Genomic DNA, 21,691 nt, shown 5'->3' on the forward strand with positions numbered 1-21,691 from the left:
ATTATTTCCCCCTAATCCTACCACCCATCCCCTAATTGGAGTAAACTAACAGACATAAACACTTAGGCTTCTACTTCCAGCTTATACATACTATAGACATTTTACGGACACAATGTATTTTACAATAATTATCTTTTGTTTGTTTTTAATCCAATCCTTCAGCTACCATCAACCCCTCCCATCTATCTCTGAAGCCCATCCAGTTTGATTTCTATTTTGCCATATATTTTTAACTGTGCTGTTTCACAAAAGTTATGAACCTATTTACAGACACAGTATATTTTATATTAGTCATCTTGTTGTTTTTAATCCCACCCTTCAGCTCCACTCAACCCCTCCCATCTATTTCATTTTTTTCTTTCTATTTCACACTGTGCTGTGATGTTTCACAAAAGTGTTTCACACTGAACCTTTCTATTCTCATAGTTTCTAGAGATTGTAAATGTAAACATTTTTTTTGCCTAAAGTATTACTATATTATTGATTGAGTTACTATGACTTTTCAGATCACCCCGTAGTGCTATCTGCAGAATTAGCTCCAGGTAAATGGAGCACTTCTTCAACCATTCCTGGACCTGTGACCAAAAACAAGCTACATTTGGACAGTACCAAAATAAATGATCTAATGATTTCGGTCTCTTCGCAGCAAAATCTGCAGAGCTGGGATGGTCGTATTCCCGATATATATATGTAATATTCTATTGGCGTCAAGAATTTTGTATAATAATTGAAATAAAACAATTCTAAGTTTTGAATCCAGCGTTGTTTTGCGTATGAGATCATAAACCATGTGCTATGGAATCGGTACATCAAAAATCTCTTCCCAACTATTTTGCAATGTATATGGCACAGCTGTCAATTTTTTGGTCCTTAAATAAAACTGTATACTTTTTTATTTATCACAACTTTCTTTAACCAATTCGGTCTTTAATGCAGGACCAACAGACAAGTTCCTTACTTTTACCCCCTTTCCAGCTGTCTCTTCTATTTTTGCGGTAATGCTGCAATTAGTTGGTTGTAATTTTGGGTAGAGCAGACATGTATATATATTTTTGTTAGCTGCATGTGTGACATAACTCCACCAGTCCTATTTATGATATAATTTACAAAGATTATACAATTTTTATGTATTTAAAAAAAATCTATTTGAGTTTAACAACAATATTTGTTGTATTATTTGCTCTGTCTTTTCTGGTGGATTAAACTGAAATTGCAACCAACTTTCTATAGCTTGTTTTAAAAATAGCGATATTTTGGAGATTATTTCATTTTCAAATAACCGAAAGTGAGAGGTTGTAATCTGAATAAAGGGCAAAAGGCCATTCTTGAACATGGGGTGAGACATACTTACTAAACTGCTTTTCTTTATGACTGGATTCACCAAAATAGTCAGTGACACTTCCCTTTCCCCTCTGTTACCTGCAGTAAGTCTTTGCGGCCTAGGTCCCACTTCTTAATGCCGTTGTCCCTGGAGCCGCTGAAGAGGACATCCCCCTGCACCACCAAGGACTCGATGCCATCGTAGTGGGGAGGCTCAAAGTTGTGTGTGGGGCTGATAGCACCCAGGGCCCCCTCTGTCACGTCAAACAGCTGAAACAGACAGTCCATCAACAACACTCGTCAAGTCACAGCAAAGCGTTAGCGAAGCCAATTCATATTGCATAGGAAAACAAATACAAGAGCCAACATGATCCATATTCAAACATGAGACACCACGCAGAAAGTGATCTCTGACCGAAACTTCAACACAATAAAAAAATGTAGAGATGTAATATGGTGTGTGTGGCAGTTATTCTTTCGACAACGAATATAAGCAGAACAGCCACACACCATAACACACTCTCACACACCATAACACACCATAACACACCATAACACACCATAACACACCTTGATGTAATGGTCCTTGGATCCGCTGATGACCAGATCCTGACCGTTCCCACTCTGGTCCACAGTCAGACACATGACTGGACCCAGGTGACCAGTCAGCTTCCCTGTGGATACAAATCTGACCAAGAGAGAGGGAGGACAGTGGGCCTTTAACATGATAGCGATCTCCTGAGATGCACTGCCTTACGGCAAGACACAACCTGGAATGAAAACACTCACTAAGAGGCCAGGCAAAAATCAGCAAGGGAATAGACCAGGGGTACTCAACTACTATATGAGAAGGTCCGGTCACACACATTTCCTAGGTGGCAAAGGTCCGGATGGATATTGTCATTTATCGTCGTAGTAACAAACCCCTACAACCCCAAACGGTTCTTGCCTCTTGTTGGCCGAGAGAAAAAAAAATTTTTTTTGTGTGATTATTTTCTTACAATTATACACATTTTGCCATGTCATATGATACCGGAGTGATTCAATTAAATTTGAGGTTTTATTAGTCGTATGTGCGGAATACACATAGTATCACAGGAGGTTAGTGGCAACTTATTTGGGGAGGACACGCGTGGTAATGGCTGGAGTGGAAAGGTATCAAATAAATCAAACACATGGTTTCCATGTGTTTGATGCCATTCCATTTGTGCCGTCCCAGCCATTATTATGAGCCGGCCAACCCTCAGTAGCCTCTTGTGCATGGTATACATCCTCCAACGAAATGCTTACTTGCAGGGTCTTTCTTGACAATGCAACAACAATAAGAAATAAGAAAATATATGAATACGACTAAAGTAGAATAGAATAGAATAAACATTTTAGCATAAGGATAATACAGGAAGGCACAATTTACAGTCCAATATTTACATGTGTATTGGGGAAGGGAGGGGGGGGGGGGGGCAGTGTATAAACTGACCAGTATAATAAGAGTCTGGTAGCAGCAGTTGTGATGTGTGTGTAGCATGAAAGAATATGTGTGTGCGTGTAAGTCTGGTGTAAGTCTGGTTGGGTGTGTGCAAGCTGTGGAGAATCAGACCAGGTGGTTAGTCCAGTTCAAGTCTTCAGCAGTCTGATGGCTTGTAGATAGAAACTGTCTCTGAGCCTGTTGGTATCAGACGTCATGCTCCGATAGCGTCCTACCGACGATAAGGGAGAGAACAGCTTGTGGCTGTGGTGTGTGGGGTCCTTGATGATGCTGCGGGCCTTCCACAGGCCCCATTTTGACTAGATGTCCTGGATGGTTGGGAGCACGGTCCCAGTAATGTACTGGGTCATCTTCACCACATGCTGGAGGGCCTTGCGGTCATGGATGGAGCAATTCCCATAGCAGGCCATGATGCAAGCGGTCAGGACGCTCTCGATGGTGCAGCAGTAGTATTTGGAGGACCCGGGGCGGCATGCCGAATTTCTTCAGCCGCCTTAGGAAGTAGAGACACTGTTACGCCCTCTTGACAAGAGTGGTGGGGTTGTTGGTCCATGACAAGTCCTCTGTGATGTGGAAGCAGAGGAACCTAAAACTTGTGCGTCTCTCTGCTGCAGTCCGGTTGATGTGAATCAGGTCATGTTCCCTCCTCTGCTTCCTGAAGTCAACAATCAATTCCTTTGTTTTGCTTACGCTGAGGGAGAGGTTGTTGATCAATGGGGGGCCCTTTGGGGTCGAGGTCCCTGGGCACGTAATCTGGCCATAATAATTACAAGATTTAGATAGGTGAGTTAGTCTAACCAGCTATCTAGCCAACATGGGCTAGTAGTTGATCAACTGGACTTTTCTGACACGTTATAAATATCTCCCTAAGGTCTGTCAGTGAATGAAATAACACAAGGAAAGCTGCCCATGCACCACCAAATTTTGACTATTACAACTCTCAACAGCACTAAGCTGAAAGCCAGACTGAATTCCTTCCCTCCAAAAATGTCAAATAAAAATATAGAATATATATGTATATACCGGTACTGTATATTATTATTATTATTATTTTTTTTTTAAGTCAGGACCCGAAGTCCATATTGACCCTGTTCAAGGTCCGGATCGTGGTCTGCCAGTTGAGTATGGCTGGAATAGACATTCAGTACAAGCAGTAGCCGCTAGATCTATTATAGATCAGCACATAGTAGTGAGAGAGAAGTTTTCTGAAGACAGTGCCTTTTTTAAGGCCTCTTAGGATTTGTTTGTCAAAATGGCCGGTGTGCCGTGCTGTACCGTACCTTCTTAGGTCCCAGACTCTGACAGAGTTGCCGGCGGCGGCGTACAGGACAGAGCCACTGGGGTTGAGGGCGATCTGGTTGATCTGGTTCTCTCCTGCCGGGATGGTGACAGTCCGGTTGGTGCTGGACGCACAGGCGTCGCCCGGGGTCACCTGACCAGAAGACCTGTAGAATACAGAGGCGTGGGTGTCAAATCAAGTTATCATATATGGGTGTAATGGATGTTATGTATATTTGTATAGCCCATCAAAAACAGTTACGCCATTGACACTCACGTGAGGGTGCGAATGCACTTGGCTGAGTCTCGGATATCCCAGACCTTGATGTAGGAGGTGGAGACGGTGAAGACCAGGCTGGAGCTGTAGCGGACTGACACCACATTGTTGGGGTGACCTGCCAGGGACATGATCTCCTGACCTGTCACTAGGTTCCACACCTTACAGGTACGGTCTGGAAGGAGATGAAAGGAGAGGAAGAGGTGAGCACCGATCTCCACAATAATTTGTTCAAATCACATCACGAGAGCATCTGATTATATTTCTGTCTCTGTGTCACAATGTCACTAGCAGAGTTTCTGTCTATCTATAGCCTATCTACCTAGGTCCCCTTAACACTAGTGGTGTCAGTCCAGTTACAATACTGTGTCAGCCCCATAACAACAACAATCTATCGGCCCTGTCCAATGCACATTTATCTCAAGTGATTCACTTTTGCTCAGTCTGTGAGACAGGAGACATTATGGATATATTGGACAGTTGACCTTTGGAGCCGGTGAAGAGGAGGTCATCGGTAGAGTCAACACACAGCACGGCTTTAGTGTGACCCTCAGCCACGTGGACACACTGCAGTGTTGCTGACCGACTGCCCTTTGAGGAAGGCACTGGGTTGATCATCCCTCTGGGGAGGAAGAAGCCATGCATTAAAAATGTCAGTAGGGCTCAGAGAAAACAGTGACTGGTAACCACCGTTTAAGGCTTCCTATACTGTAGTAAGATACAGAAATAGTTCAATACAGAAGATTGAACATGCACCCAAAAGCCCACCACTGCAGGCACACATGCATACCGTATACAGTACATAATGGACATGTAGCCATTTGGCCAGTTAGCAACATGCTGCAAATCAAAGCAAAAAAACAAACGGTAAGCCAGTGACAGTGTCCATCCACAAGAATGGTCAGGCTGACAAAAACTAACCCAAAAACGGAACAGAACCATACAGAGATCCAGAGAAAGGACTACCTGTCAACCACGGAGGAGCCTCTCTCCTCCCAGCTGACCACACATCAACACACTGTCAAGAAGGTAGACATTGTTGGCAACTGACAGAGATTTTCAATAGAGCTGTCCTTCTTCACTTTAACACGATCCTCCTACAATGTGCCAACTTTGCAAGTAATTTTAGTTGAGTCTTGTTGTTGAATTGTACAGTTATTAGGCGACAAAAAAAAAACAATTTGGTAGTCACACCAGGTAAGTCACTGTAGCGTGAATATAAACGTGAACAGAGAAAAAAAGACAGACATATTGTAGTGTACATTTGGGAGAAGAAATGATCCATTATGTGGCCAATTAAGCTTTTCTAAAGTCTAAATTTCACTAAAGGAGAGGTGACAGTGTCCTGAGTGGTTTAGATGTGTCTCCTGACGTGAGTGTGCTCAACAATTCCAACACCTACCTAATGTATGCAGCATACCTGTAAACAATATATTTGGTTGGTGATTTATTATATTATATTTGACTTCCAGAGGTTCCTTACCGTGGGGTCCGTAATTATTGGGTCCCTTGATAAAGATGAGCAAAAAAATACTGTATAAAAGAAGTAATACAAATTCTGAGCTGTTTTGGAGAACACATTGGGAGGAATCTTAGATCATTCCTCCATACTGAATCTTTCCAGATCCTTGATACCCTTTGTTTTGTAGTTTGTTTTTTCTTTATTACTTGTTAAACAAAATCTCTTTCTCTGAGCAGTTGTATTAAATAATATAATAGTACAACAAATTTGAGCATACAATATACAATGCTCAGTATTTGTCCGATGTATTTTATTACAATACACTATGCCTATTACTTGTAACTTATGCTTATAACTTAACTAACTTAACTTCCTCTTACTTATCCTGCGGTCTGTCTGCTCTATCCAAACACCCTGTCAGGCGGACAAATACGTTGCCTTGGCTACGTGGGCGGTTAGAGGGGGGAGACGGGGTGCTGGTGTCGGAGTTCCTCGTATCACAGCTGGAACGATGGACAGGGAGGCTGAGGCTGGGCGTCTGGCTGTTTGCATACATACATAAAGGATAAATCCGTTGCCTTTCTGCCGTTTGTTTGTACAGTGTACTGTACAGGATCACACGCATACTAGTGGAAATGCACATACACACAAGGACACAGAGGTACACACTGGAGCTAGAATAGGCTAAAATAGATAAGCAGCTTTCATTGTTTGAAGCTATCTCCTTCTGTCTTCTCTGCATTCTGTAAGAACCCTCTCTATACAACAATTAAGTGATAATGCCCGAGAATCCGGTGTTTGGAAGATATGTGTGATCTGTTTCAGGAAACTAAGCGTATGTCGCAAGTCACAACTTCACAGGAGAGACATTTTAACCTTTTTTATTTATTTTTACATTTACATTTAAGTCATTTAGCAGACGCTCTTATCCAGAGCGACTTACAAATTGGATTTTTAATCAAAATGCCTTCTAGAACATGTCAACTTTCATGTGCCTTAATAACTAACTTGTATGCCATCTGTAAATAAGAATAGAATGGTTAAATTACGAGTCTTGTTGGTTAAGCCACATAAAGTCAGTAACATTCCCACTAGGCAGGATTGGCTGAGATAATGAGTGGGCTGGACATGGCGAGAGAGGAGCTTGGATTGGTCTGCAATATACAGTTGAAGTCGGAAGTTTACATGCACCTTAGCCAAATACATTTAAACTCATTTCACAATTCCTGACATTTAATCCTAGTAAACATTCCCTGTCTTCAGTCACTTAGGATAACCACTTTATTTTAAGAATGTGAATTGTCAGAATAATAGTAGAGAGAATGATTTATTTTAGCTTCTATTTCTTTCATCACATTCCCAGTGGGTCAGAAGTTTACATACACTCAATTAGTAGTTGGTAGCATTGCCTTTAAATTGTTTAACTTGGGTCAAACGTTTCGGGTAGCCTTCCACAAGCTTCCCACAATCAGTTGGGTGAATTTTGGCCCATTCCTCCTGACAGAGCTGGTGTAACTGAGTCAGGTTTCAAGGCCTCCTTGCTCGCACATGCTTTTTCAGTTCTGCCCACAAATTTTCTTTTGGATCGAGGTCAGGGCTTTGTGATGGCCACTCCAATACCTTGACTTTGTTGTCCTTAAGCTATTTTGCCACAACTTGGAAGTATGCTTGGAAAGCACCCCCACAACATGATGCCGCAACCTCCATGCTTCACGGATGGGATGGTGTTCTTCGGCTTGCAAGCCTCCCCCTTTTTCCTCCAAACATAACGATGGTCATTATGGCCAAACAGTTCTATTTTTGTTTCATCAGACCAGAGGACATTTCTCCAAAAAGTACGATCTTTGTCCCCATCTGCAGTTGCAAACCATAATCTGGCTTTTTTATGGCGGTTTTGGAGCAGTGTCTTCTTCCTTGCTGAGCGGCCCTTCAGGTTATGTCGATATAGGACTCATTTTCCCGTGGTTATAGATACTTTTGTACCTGTTTCCTCCAGCATCTTCACAAGGTCCTTTGCTGTTGTTCTGGGATTGATTTACACTTTTCGCACCAAAGTATGTTCATCTCTAGGAGACAGAACGGGTCTCCTTCCTGAGCGGTATGACGGCTGCATGGTCCCATGGTGTTTATACTTGCGTACTATTGTTTGTACAGATGAACATGTTACCTTCAGGCGTTTGGAAATTGCTCCCAAGGATGAACCAGACTTGGAGGTCTACAATTTTTTTCTGAGTTCTTGGCTGATTTCTTTAGATTTTCCCATGATGTCAAGTAAAAGAGGCAATAAGTTTGAAGGTAGGCCTTGAAATACATCCACAAGTACACCTCCAATTGAATCAAATTTTGTCAATGAGCCTATCAGAAGCTTCTAAAGCCATGATGTAATTTTCTATAATTTCCCAAGCTGTTTAAAGGCACAGTCAACTTACTGTATGTAAACTTCTGACCCACTGGAATTATGATTAATTAATTAATTAATAATCTGTCTGTAAACAATTGTTGGAAAATTACTTATGTCATGCACAAAGTAGATGTCCTAACAGACTTGCCAAAACTATAGTTTGTTCACAAGAAATTTATGGAGTTGTTGAAAAACGAGTTTTAATGACTCTTTAATGACTTCCGACTTCAACTGAAGAAGGCTTCTGTCTATTTGAGCTTGTCAGTCTGTGTTGGTAATCCTGTCGAACACGGCTTTAAAAAATTTTATTGTGTAGTGGAGCTGCATAAGCCTTGCTCTCCACTTTCTGGAGGATCAAGTTTATAAATCAGTGGAATTAGAGTAGGATAGCTAAAGAGATGCAGAAAACACCTGTCTATGGATTACATCTTCAAACTAAGGGCAATCCTGGTATGGCATCCGTAACAGGGAGACCATCTTGCATGATGATGTATACGGGTCAGATAGACTAGGGTTAGCTTGCTACATTTTCAGATATTACACATTTCTAATTTTGACAGAAAGAGGTTGAATTTTAAGCTAAATATATCCTCCAAACACTGGCTTCGAGGGCATTATCACTTTGATACAACGGGTTACCAATATATTCAAATAATGATTGACTTATTTTGATTAATTTATTCATACTATTTCATCCTTCCACAAGATATAGTCCATACAAATCTAGGGTTGCTACCCAAGCCGACTGGTCGTTTATTTCGGTTCGGTTGCCAGAGACGCGACCCAGTCATTCAGACTTTTTGTTCTGTATCTATGGACACGACCCAGTCGTTCATTCTAAATGCACTGGCTGGCAACATTCTTATCCCTGGCTTGCTAGCTAGCCAACTACTAATTTACAGTCACGTCAAACAATGCAGCCAGAAAACAGCAAAGTAGCTGCATTTGCATTTGTTTAAGCTGTTTTCTATTGACATTTATTTGGATACATCCATAACAATGAGCTAATGAGATGCAATTTCACCTGGCATAGAAAATGTGCTCACTCGTCAGGATACTGTTGTTCAGAGGAGCTAGCCAACAACACAGGTAACACAATCACTTCAAATGTAATTACTTTGTATATATCCATAAAAATGATGACAGCTGATTCATGATGTCGACTGGCTGAGAAACGCTGCTTGCCTGTCTGTCTCTTCCCAACTAATGACACAGTAATTACTATGGGACAGCTGGAGACCAAATTTGAATATTGAAACAATGTTGCAAATGGCGGAGAGACAGACCGCAAGGTTTATACAAATCTCCGCTGTTAAAAACTAAATGTTAGTCTAAAAGAAATGTGAGATAATCTAGATGCTATTTATAGTGGAGATCAAGTTTCTAAATTGCCTGGCTGGGCTGATGAGACAGTGGATTGCAGATGGAACAGAGTAAATAGGCATTTTAACATCACAAATTTAGCCGGTGGTAACTTGTGGAATAGATACCGGTTGGAATGCGGTTTTAACCAATTAGTATTCATATACGGCTCTGCACTCATTCATTGTATACGGCTCTGCACTCATTTCTGAGACTTTTCATGCTCATCACATGTGGTCCTGAGAACTGATCAGGGAAATAATGTTTGCTCACTCAGGGTTTCACTCAACATGGTTCCCCGCTGGATACCAATATATAGGATTTATATATCGTAGTCAAATTTGCAACAGAGGGTTTGAGGAGGCTGAGAGGGCCAAGCTGAACACTGAATTAACTTCCCAAATTAAAAACAGTTCTGGGAAATAGAAGTTAATTGTTTAATCTCAGTCAAAAGGGATATAGAAACAAAATTAGCCATATTTCTCAAGAACGCGTCAACTACTTGACATTCGGTGTAGAACTTGGCAGGGTAAGGTTATTATTACCATCACACCAAGCAGAGAGAATTGTTGATTTAGAATAGATAACGCCACATACTTTCTGAGGTGGGAAATTCAGAAAGGGGCCGATAAGTATAATTTGCAAGAGCTGTTGGAAAAAGTTGTGCTTTTGGCCTCCGGCCACCAGAGCGTCGCTAGTCTCTTACTGTTTGATCTCCTTGACCTTAGCCGCCAATTGTGTCTTGTCATAGGTCTTCCTGCGAGAGAGTGGCGAGGGCTCTGGAACTCTTTTTTCCGCCCCTGAGGAGGAGGCAGGTCTGGAGCCGGAACAAACATTTCGTTTTCATTAGCAACACACAACACAATCCAAAGACGACACAAGACAAAACATGAGGAACAAAAAGGACAACAAAGTAAGACTATAAACTAAACAATATTGAGGCGGTGAACATGCATTACACACATACCACACTGTTACCTGATATTCAGTCCCAATATAGACGTTCCTCCTTTACCCAAATCTTTTGGTTTTAGAAGGACACCGGTGTAGCATTAGGGCTACATTGTGTCACACTGAAATCAGTCCCCAGCACTATATCTTATGTGTTCAAGTCAAACTAAAATTGCTATTGCTGCTCAAAACATACGCGGAAAAAACCAATGTGCGCTATTGGTTAGTTTAATTAGCTCTTTCTGTTGCTTTGACAGGATGCAAATGTTAAGGATTAATACTGTGTAGAGTTGACATAGCTGTGCCATAAGCCTATTGCAATTGAGAGTTGCATCTAGCGAGAGAACATGAGATCTGCATGGCCATACTGTACATGTGCCTCAATCATAGTGTGTGTGTCTGCCTGTCAGTAGTAGCCTCGATGGGTTAGTGTTATTACAGCTGCTACATGCTTATTAACAAATTTACTAAAGGGGTACATGTTGGTTTCTACTAGCTAGGAGACTTGCAGGTGAATAGAGGAGATTTGAAGACCATGTCAGGCAAAGTGAAAAGAGAATAAGCAGCAGCTGTAGCAACATGCAGAAAACAGGGGGTTAGCAGGTTAGCTAGCTAGCACACGGAGGCCCGGACTTACATGCTGCCCATCTTAGAGGACAAGCCAGGAGAATGAGCCATATAGTCCCTGTCCCTGACTGACAGGCCAACGGGGGTCTCAGGATCTCTGCCCTCTTCTGGAGTTTCAACCAATGGGAGGCAGGGGGAGGAGGAATCGCCAGAACGCGTGTCAGGGACGGAGTCACTTTTGGCGTAGAGCAGCTCCATCTGAGTGGTGGTTCTCCTACGAGCCTGGGTGGGGAGAAACACACTCAGTTCGTAATACACACAAACACGTACCCACACACCAATGTCCCCACAAGGGTAGTAAAACAAGCACACACTCACGTTGATGTCCCCACAAGGATAGTAAAACAAGCATACACTCACGTTGATGTCCCCACAAGGGTAGTAAAACAAGCACACACTCACGTTGATGTCCCCACAAGGGTAGTAAAACAAGCACACACTCACGTTGATGTCCCCACAAGGATAGTAAAACAAGCATACACATGCTAATAGGCTGAGAATGGTACCTTGCTCCTTGTTTTGGCCTCTCCACAGAGTTTCATTAGATCTGATGTCAGAGAGCTGTAACAAGGAAGTAGAATACAAGAGTTAACATACTTAAAAAAAAAAAAAAAACAGACAACAAAAAAAGTCAAATGTTCACTATTTTTGGGTAATTTGAGTGAAATCTCTCTTTAATACTTACTGTCCGTCTGTTGCAGGACTCTGGGCGAATTCGTCACAGCTGCTGTCATCCCCATTCTCTGTGAAATCAAAGGACTAAAAATGTCAGTTGAACTGTATGTCCGAGCCAAACAACATCCATAGCAAATGCATTTTTTTGTTGTTGTTGTGTGTTATGGCTGAATACCAACAAACTTCAGTTCAGTTCTGTCTAGTAGTCCAAATACCTGCCAATCGTCCAACCAAACATGGTACAAACCGTTTATTGAACCAAACCTTATGCTAATACTGTGTTGGCTACAAACACACGTTAACAATATGTGGTTTATATTATTGAACAAGGTAATGGTGGTAATAATGAAGTAAATAATGAAATAATGAAGGAGAAGAGGATGAAGACAATGCCAGCGCAGCGCCATGCCGTTTATAAGAAATTGCCTCAAAAAGACCTGAAAAGATCAGGTCCCTGTTCAGTCACTGAGGGTGAAGGGTTGACAAAGGTTCAGGGGTCGAAAGGGTGAGAGGGTAAAAAGAGGTCAAGAGGTCAGATGTGAGGGGTTATGAAAAGGAGGGAAGGGGAATCCGATATGAGCTGCTCCCGGTGCAGTGCGGTTTGCCGACAGGGTCCTCCTGAGACAAAACGTCCTGGATCTACCTGTTAAATGGCGGGGTCCTCTACAGCTACAGTACAGTAGTTATATGATCAGAGGCTATAGTATAAAGCATGGTGGCTGTAGCGCATGGTGTGAAGGGGTCCTCTATTAAGGATACAAGAGTAGAGTAGTTATATTAGCAGGTGCTAGAAGGCACGGTGGCTGTAGCACATTATGAGCGGAGACGAGGAAAGCGGTTCTTTCACATCGGGAAGAAACGGAGGGTCAGCTGACATATGGAGGGAGGTTTTTGAAGACGGCAGCATTGCACCTCATGCACCTGCTCATGTTGTTGAGTTAGTTTCCAGGAGGGGGGACCCATGCATTCATATAAACATATATAGAGCGAGAGAGTCTGGTGTCTGTTACTTACCCACTGGCATGTTACCTAGCTCTGTATACATTAAGACACCATGGGCGGGGCGACAAGAAGAAAGGCAACACACAAATCAAAAAGGCATTCAGTCATTCTCCCATCATCAAAACCAAATCAAGTCTAAAAGAACGAAAGAGTGCAAGATCTACTATTCAAAAAGATGTCCTCCTCAACAGATGCTGGGGGACATACAGCTGTCATACAGAACCTTATTCCACTGTCAGCGCAATAACAAAACGTCAACTCCGAAACAAAAAACGTCAGCTCAAAAAAAAAAAAACGTCAGCTCAATAAAAAAAAAATGTCAGCTCAATAAAAAAAAACGTCAGCTCAATAAAAAAAACTAAAGGGGCAAAAATAAATAATGTACTTGTGTGATTATTCATCTCACAGCCAGCATCTATTGAGGAGGTCACGAGCAAAGAGCAACCCAACAATCCCTCATCATGCACTAGACCACAGTCTCCCAGTCTTAGTACTGGAGGTCCAACCAACAGCTTTCGCTCCAGGTCCAATAGAATCTCAACAACATTCAGGCCACAGACAGTTATGTTTTCAATTATACATACTTCTGGGTCTATCACCCATTGAGTAACCAACCATTTATTTTGGGCTAGCAAGACCTGGCAGTGTTGTGGGCTTTATTTACGGACCTCCTGTAGCAGGGGTTCAGAGGGTCAGGGTCAAGGCCCTGGACTGAACTTTACATGCACCTTGCAGGGTGTGTGGCTGGCAGGCTGGACTGTTGGGGTTAGGGCTGTTATAGGGCTGTTACCTTGTAGAGCATTCCCCAGCAGGGCATCCAGTTCGGGGTTAAACTCTGCCTTCTCTTTCAGCATGTGGAACAGCAGCTGGTTCTGAGTGGCGCTGGTGAACTCCGTCTGCTTCAGCCTGCCCTCCATCACCTTCACCTGGGACTCCTTCTGGGCTGCCTGCAGACCCTAGGATAGGGAGGAGGTCAAAGGTCAGCTATAAGAAGGGTCACTAAAGGTCAGCTATACGAGCTATGATTGTGTGTAACACTGTAAACACACAAAATATGAATACACAAGGAGAGTGCTTGTGCATTTACACACAGAACTAAACACATTAACTACCGTAGAAACTGACTTAATTGGGTACATGTGGAACCTGGGTTTAAAGTGAAAATGAACCAAAAAAGCAAGACAGGGCTATCCAAAGTCAAACCAACTTTGCCACGGTCGCACACCGGCTGACTGAAGCTAATTGGCGAAAGAAGTTGGCTAGCTCGCTAGCTAGGCTACCTCCAGACACAAGACCTGGTGCGACTGTTATTTAGAAGGGTGAGTGACCGTAACTGTGTACTGTTCTGGCAGAGTGAAAGTACAAAAGCTTCCCACTTTCGAACACACACACGTCCAAAGCAGACGTCCAAAGCAGACGTCCAAAGCACACGTCCAAAACCCAAATCTTGTTCTCAATCGCATTTCCAAATGAGGATCATTGAAACGGAGGCTAAATCAGGACGTCAGCCCACCTTTAAACTAAGTCAACTCCAGAAGAAGACAATGGCATAAGAGATTGGGGAGAGACTACGGAGGGACAGGTAAAAGGCAGTAAGTTAGTTACCTTGTTGATGGCCATAGAAATAAAGTGGTCTATCAGGAAACGGGCTTCTGTTAGAGTACAGGAGCTGATCACCGCGGAAACATCCACCGTGTCAACCTCCTCCTGCAAATGCATAATTACATGGTTAGGAAAAACGTGTTACTCAGAGAGTCATGGGTTAGCGTTTGATTTGTTTGGCCAGATTTGTGCTGCTTGAATTTGGCCATGGTTGTATCTCAACTTTTATGTGGCTTCCTCTCCTCGACTCCTTGATTAAAAAAATTTTTTACGACTAATGCCAGCTTTCTGTCTGTCTGACCTTGGCCTCCTCCATCTGCATAATGTTGGCCTGGCAGTCTGCGATGCTGTCGTTGACATAATCGATGTTGGCCATCAGGGTGTCCACTTCCTCGTTAAGGGGAAACACCACCTTCTCTTCCTCAGACCCCTCCCCCGCCAGCCTGTCCCTCTTTCTGGTCACCTTCTCCCTCCTCTTGGTCAGCTCCTCACGTTGCTGTGGAAGGGAGGAAGGGAGGAAGGATGGAGTGGAGGAGGAGGCATGGTGGAAGAGAGAGAGGAGGCAGGGAAAGGAGGGTAGAGGACGGAGCAGAGGGGAATAAGGAGGAGTTTGCCAATGTTTTCAATCTTAATTGCTAATAGTGCTAATTTAGAGTAATATAATAGGTCTGTAAACTATATCCACCAAATGAAAAGATGTGTGAATGGCATGTTTAATGTTTACCTTTAGCAGGCGGTTCATATCGGCCTCCATGTTAGATATGGTCATCCTCTGCATGATGACATCAGAGATACGGCGCTCCAGAGACTGCCACTTCACTTTGGCCACTCTGGTAGAATATATGCCCGTTGACCGTCTGTAGTAGGACCTGTCACACACACGTGCACACACACCATTTTGAGGCATGTTCACTCTACGGTACGGCAATGCAGGTCTCAAGCTATGTGTTTTTTAACTCCAAAAGCCATACTGATTGCTCGACAATATATAATATGGTGTACCATGCAGTGTAATGCAGCAACACACATCAAAACGGCATTGCAGTGACCTGTTGTCCAGTCCCTACCTGGTTCCGCTGGGTGCGGTGGATCCAGAGGATTGCAGGCGTCCTGGGGGGGCTCGGTGGGAGGAGTCCTGGAGGGCCTCTGGTAAACTCACCTTCCTGCTGGTCACCTTACCAGACATAGGTCTGGCCTGCCTCCTCAGTGCAGTTACCTGGTAGATAGATAAGATAGATTAGATAAGACAGACGAGACAGACAGACGAGACAGACAGACGAGACAGACAGACGAGACAGACAGACGAGACAGACAGACGAGACAGACAGACGAGACAGACAGACGAGACAGACAGACGAGACAGACAGACGAGACAGACAGACGAGACAGACAGACGAGACAGACAGACAGAGACAGACAGACAGAGACAGACAGAGACAGAGACAGAGACAGAGACAGAGACAGAGACAGAGACAGAGACAGAGACAGACAGACAGACAGACAGACAGACAGACAGACAGACAGACAGACAGACAGACAGACAGACAGACAGACAGACAGACAGACAGACAGACAGACAGACAGACAGACAGACAGACAGACAGACAGACAGACAGACAGACAGACAGACAGACAGACAGACAGACAGACAGACAGACAGACAGACAGACAGGACAGGACAGGACAGGACAGGACAAGACAAGACAAGACAAGACAAGACAAGACAAGACAAGACAAGACAAGACAAGACAAGACAAGACAAGACAAGACAAGACAAGACAAGACAAGACAAGACAAGACAAGACAAGACAAGACAAGACAAGACAAGACAAGACAAGACAAGACAAGACAAGACAAGACAAGACAAGACAAGACAAGACAAGACAAGACAAGACAAGACAAGACAAGACAAGACAAGACAAGACAAGACAAGACAAGACAAGACAAGACAAGACAAGACAAGACAAGACAAGACAAGACAAGACAAGACAGGACAAGACAAGACAAGACAAGACAAGACAAGACAAGACAAGACAAGACAGGACAGGACAGTCACCAGAGCCACCACCTGATGTTGAAGTTTGATGATCTCAATAGAATAGCATGAGTCTAGCTTGATATCTGATTCACTAACACTATTCACTGTTTGTTGTTATCAGTGATCTTGAGGGAAGTTTTGAACTCTTATAATACAAAGATGCCATTGGTAGCCTACTCTCTCTGTACCTCTGATCTCAGACTCTGGCCAATGGTTCCTACTACTTCCTATTCCAGGTACCAAAGGTCAAATAGAATTTTGGGGAAAAAGCTTTTTGTTTTCTGGTCCTAGAACTTCAAACTTCAAGTTCCTTGAACTTAGATCCAACTAGATGAGAGTTACTGATTTGTTGCAAGGATGTGTGTACGTCTTGGGAAATTGTAAAGTATACAGCACTTCAGTATACTACATCATACATACATTTTTCCCTTTTGAAAATATCATTGCCCCCTTTAGTAAATATCATTGTGTGACTCAGATCAATAAAAAATTTAAAAATTAGTTGGGGTCTCAACTTACTGTTGCAAGTTAGAATAGTAGAATACACAAGGTGCCATTTCGAAATGTGGTTGTGCATCAGCAGTTTCTCTTGTTATGTCAGTCACGAGCTAGTTTTCCATCCAATTTGTGACAGATTTTCATGTGAATATTCAAAAATATGCATACAATAATATGCACATTTTACACCAGAGATGTGTTTCCTTCAAACTGACTATTTGCATATAAAAGGCTGTGCAGGATGACATAATGCACATAAATTACTTTTTCCTCTAAATACCATGTGGTTGGTTTTGTCAAAAAAAACTGTTGTGTTATATAACAAATTTGCCCACTCTGGTCTTGGCACCTTCTCTTTAACCAACAGCTTGCAAATACAGATACAGGCTATCTACATTAACAGATTATTATGGATGATAATGGAGTGATATTATTTATATTCGTCAAAGGACAGCCAAGCGTCGGTCATCATGTCACCAGAATAAGACCCTCGATATTTATTGGAAAGGAGCATCAAGATCGTCACTGTGGGCTTTCACCACCCTGCAAAGTTAATCATCATTTATTTCATCTGTAGCCTAATAAACTGCACGCTTTCCCGAGTCGTAACTGGAAGGCATATCATCGCGTGACTCCAAATTTACTTCGATATGATTGTTATTATATCAATATTTGAGCATAAAGGCACTTCCAATCGCCATTTCTCGCCTAATTAATTTGACCGCGACAATAAGATCACACCATGTTGAGCGAACAAATTGTCTGTGGGCATTTGTAAAATTGTACCGGTATTTCCATCAGCCCAGTCGTGACTTTTTTTTCATGCGTCGGGTAATTCATTTGCATGAAATGGTTAGCTGAAAACCTGCTACTGATAGTCAATTAGGACATCTCAGCTAAAACAATTTTAAATTGGTAAGTTAGTCTAGCAGCCAGCTATCTAAATTTAGTAATCATGTTCGAATTACCAGCCGGGGGGGACCCCATTGATTTTGTTAGTCAGTCTCACTCAGATATATTAAAAACTGCAAACATTTCTCGTATGCCCATGTGAGTACACAGACCCGCGAGCAACTGCGGCCCCTCATGACGACTTCAGATTTTTTTGTCCCCACCCCCATCTCTGCTCTATGTGGAGGCCCCAAGATGGCTGTTCATGTTGCTCACCTCCTCAGTCTTCCTGCGCAGTATGAGCTCCTGCTGTCTCTTCTGGGCCTCCAGTAGCTTCATCTGGTGCTGTGGAAACCACATTAACATTGCCTTCAGTAATGCCAGTAGCAATAAGTTAGTCCAATAACACATCTGTTAATAATAACACAGTAATGCCAGTAGCAATAACTGGTCCAATAACACATCTGGCTGAAGACAGCATTAAGGCAAGCCCTGCCTTGCCCTGCCCAAACCAGAAATACATACAGTAAGTATAACAAAATCAGGCTGACTTTATACCGAACCGTACTCACTGGATAAAGAGCTATAAGAAAACAGTTTGGGCCGGCATGATGAAAAGGTAGTACAGCGGGGCTACATGAGGTGGATAGTGTGATAAGAAAGTACAGCACTGAGAAACTAGACTATGGGTCCCCCGTGGTTCACCTCCTGTTTGCGCTGGTCCTTCTTGAGGCTGGCGATCTCTCTGTTCCTCCTGGACTCTGTCATTCTGTTCTTCTCCTGCTGCTCCTTCATCTGCTTCATCAGACGAACCTGATGGCCAACCAGATCACATTTGGATCAATATCAGTAACCCACCATTGACGTTCAACGTCAGCCTGTAGAAAAAATATGAAATATGACGTTGACTGAGTGGTGACTCAAAAAAATAAATTACGCGGTAGGAATATTGTATCAATAAATATCTTTACGATGGCAATGTCACGATTAGCTGACAGTGGGTGTGGTCAGTCATGGTCATGGTCGTGATCAGGTACAAGCACAACTTCTTTCTACCTTTGTCTTCTTCATCTCTGTGACGTCCAGTTGGAGCTTCTTGAGCTGTGTCTCGTACTTTGATTGGTTCTTGAGGAGGCGTGTGTGTTCCTTCTGGGCTGACTGTAGCTTCTGTAGTTCCTTATTCATGAGACTTAGCTTCTTCTCATACCCCTGCTTGATCTTCTTAGCCTTATCGTCGTTGCACGTCTCCACCGAGCCTGAAGAGGGCGTCAAAAACAAGACGGAAAAACAGAGAAAATAAGCTTAAAAATCATAGCTTGCCATCCCTCCTAGAGAATTACTGGGTATGCAGGCTTTTGCTTCAGCCCTGCCACACCTGATTCTACTAGTCTGCTGCTCATAAGGACCTTGATTAGCTGAATCGGTGTATTAGAGTAGGATTGGAAATGTTGACCACCCCTGCCTTAATTCAACAGAGGGAAACCCCACACTTTTTATAGGGGTGGCTGTTCAATAGCCAAATGTTCTAAAGACCCAGAGCAAAAGAAAAATTTCAAACTATTCACAGTTCTCTAGTAGACTACAGACCAGTAACGGCTGTATGCATATCCAAGTGTCTAGGTCATACATGAGACTTACCCATGTTCTGCAGCACCTTGTCCCTCTCCAGCTGTGTGTCTCTGATCTTGCTCTGCAGCATCATCAGTTTCTGTTCGTACTGCTGTTTGAGCGTGTGCAGACGCCTCTGGCTGTTCTCCAGCTCGTCTATCAGCTTCTGCTTGATGGCAATCTCACATGTAATGTTGGCCAGGTCCGCCTGGAAGTTCTCTGGTGGGGAAAGTAACATTGATTCATATGGGTTCAAAACATAGATATACATGTCCAATATATGTCCCTTCTATATTTCCTATTTCTACGATTAGGCCATTGTACCTTTCTCATCTGATTCCGAGTCTGAATCATCAGAGCTCTCCTCCACATCCATCTCCTCCTCTTCCTCATTGTCCTCTTCGTCGTGGTCACTCCCCTCCTGCCCCTCCTGAGAGCACAAACGAAATTAGAATAGAACACAGAATTATCCGGTGTCAGAAAAACGGGGTGGGAAAAACACACGTGCCTTTTAATTATTGCTGGGACGATAAAACCAAAATTTACCGTCATTACCTTCCTCTTACCGAAACATTTTGCGTACGTCGGTCATTTTGCTTCTCAACGTTCCTGTAGATTGTTCTAAAACCATTATTTTTGTCAACAGTAATAGCCTTTGCATTATGTTGATTCCTGCTATGAAAGTATCTGCCCGTCTACGTTTTGCTGTCGGCTACTGAGTGAGCGAGCCACTCTCACTCGCTCTCCCCACTGTGCGCACGGAGGAGGGAGAGATGCATTCCGAGAAGCACGACCATTATGACTGTTGCTCAAATTGCAAATGCGCGGTGAGAAAAATACAGTTTTCAAAGCAACTACTGTTGTTCTAGAGGAGAGTCACAGTTTTCGGTGAGTATACCTTTATTTCTCACATCTTAATATTGATTTCATGGCACCACTTTACAACTGGAGTAGGCTGTAGTACGGCTTTGATGAGCGCCATTTGCAGTGAACAGGCCCACATCATGTAGCCTAGCCCTAGCACTGGAAAGTTGTACTGATGAATCAATTAGCCTACATGGCTACATAGCAACACTATCTTATATAGAGTTAGCAATCTAGCTAAGTGTTTTGACTTCCCACTTCCTCAGGTGGTGAATAATATAGCCAATCTGCACAAAGATGTCAGCAAATTCCAAAAATAAATCTGATCATTCTGGATCCTGTTTTGACAGATTGCCAGCGAATTATCAATAAAGCATTCCCGGGATGTGTTCGATGAAATAGATGACTTTTTTAATCATAGGCTACCATCTCAGTGGTCTTATTTGGCACTGTAAAATAAATGTGTCTAGAGCCCTGCCGCTAATGTAAAGTAACTGTCCATTAAACATGTTTTTATCGTTGTCTTTAACGCTAGAGCAAAATAGTTACGTCTATCACAAGATTACTTTTTGTCCATATCGACCAGCTATAGCACCTCCCCAATAAATAAGTTATCGCTGGGGCCTCCCGGCTGGCGCAGAGGTCTAAGGCACTGCATCGCCGTGTTTGAGGCGTCACTACGGACCCGGGTTTGTTCCCGGGCTGTATCACAACCGGCCGTGATCGGGAGTCCCATAGGGTGGCCGCATGAATCGACCTTCGCCTCCCGAGCCGGTTGGGGAGTTGCAGTGATGAGACAAGATTGAAATTGGGGAGAAAAAGGGGGGTAACAAAAATAAATAAAAATATTGCTGATTTATCGTTATTGCAACAAAACAAAAAAAAATCATATCGCCCAGCTGTATCATTTGACTAATAGGTTGTCAATCATACCGTCTCAGGGTCCTCATTGGACAGCTCAGTCAGCTCTTTTTCTGTCCCATTGTCTTGGTCGTTGTCGGGGACTTCCTCCTTGACAACACTAATAGGGAACAACAGAAGGGCAAGGTGAGACAAAATAGGTTCAATAGTATTTTTTTCTACATCTTCTTCAAAAATAAAGTGTGTTAATAATGCTCATGATAAGGCCATTGATGGTGGATGAAAATAGAACCAATAACTTTGTTCCCATCATATCAGTCTGTCGGGGTGAGCAAGTTGAAAGAAACTAGTGAACACAGGAAGAACTGAAGGAACTGAACTCAGGTTTCCCTTCTGGTCTGGCAACTGCCTGTCAAACAAAACAAAATGGTTGTTTAGAAGAAGTGAGGGATGGAAATGGCAATGGCAGGGAGGTTAAGGGAGGGGGA

At 43.0% G+C, this 21,691-nt stretch overlaps 1 protein-coding gene across 7 annotated transcripts in view; it reads right to left on the reverse strand.

Moving 5' to 3' along the window:
• The window catches only part of LOC129866706 (kinesin-like protein KIF21A), a 69,819-nt gene that overhangs the window by 15,973 nt on the left and 32,155 nt on the right, over positions 1 to 21,691 (reverse strand). For 3 of the 7 annotated variants that reach the window (XM_055939532.1, XM_055939531.1, XM_055939535.1), the window contains exons 12-32: positions 21,276 to 21,363; positions 19,803 to 19,908; positions 19,509 to 19,697; positions 18,927 to 19,126; positions 18,576 to 18,683; positions 18,147 to 18,215; positions 15,511 to 15,659; positions 15,168 to 15,312; positions 14,745 to 14,939; positions 14,447 to 14,548; positions 13,632 to 13,797; positions 12,854 to 12,874; positions 11,850 to 11,907; positions 11,671 to 11,725; positions 11,175 to 11,386; positions 10,293 to 10,403; positions 4,847 to 4,983; positions 4,362 to 4,536; positions 4,087 to 4,251; positions 1,891 to 2,008; positions 1,420 to 1,590 (exon numbers count right to left, since the gene is read on the reverse strand). In XM_055939532.1, the coding sequence (XP_055795507.1) occupies positions 1,420 to 1,590; positions 1,891 to 2,008; positions 4,087 to 4,251; positions 4,362 to 4,536; positions 4,847 to 4,983; positions 10,293 to 10,403; positions 11,175 to 11,386; positions 11,671 to 11,725; positions 11,850 to 11,907; positions 12,854 to 12,874; positions 13,632 to 13,797; positions 14,447 to 14,548; positions 14,745 to 14,939; positions 15,168 to 15,312; positions 15,511 to 15,659; positions 18,147 to 18,215; positions 18,576 to 18,683; positions 18,927 to 19,126; positions 19,509 to 19,697; positions 19,803 to 19,908; positions 21,276 to 21,363 (2,740 nt within the window). The remainder of the gene's footprint in view (positions 1 to 1,419; positions 1,591 to 1,890; positions 2,009 to 4,086; positions 4,252 to 4,361; positions 4,537 to 4,846; positions 4,984 to 10,292; positions 10,404 to 11,174; positions 11,387 to 11,670; positions 11,726 to 11,849; positions 11,908 to 12,853; positions 12,875 to 13,631; positions 13,798 to 14,446; positions 14,549 to 14,744; positions 14,940 to 15,167; positions 15,313 to 15,510; positions 15,660 to 18,146; positions 18,216 to 18,575; positions 18,684 to 18,926; positions 19,127 to 19,508; positions 19,698 to 19,802; positions 19,909 to 21,275; positions 21,364 to 21,691) is intronic. The other 4 variants (XM_055939536.1, XM_055939533.1, XM_055939537.1 and 1 more) reach the window with 2 other exon arrangements.

The sequence above is a fragment of the Salvelinus fontinalis genome, chromosome 12, assembly GCF_029448725.1.
Source record: "Salvelinus fontinalis isolate EN_2023a chromosome 12, ASM2944872v1, whole genome shotgun sequence".
In the NCBI taxonomy this organism is placed as follows: Eukaryota; Metazoa; Chordata; class Actinopteri; order Salmoniformes; family Salmonidae; genus Salvelinus; species Salvelinus fontinalis.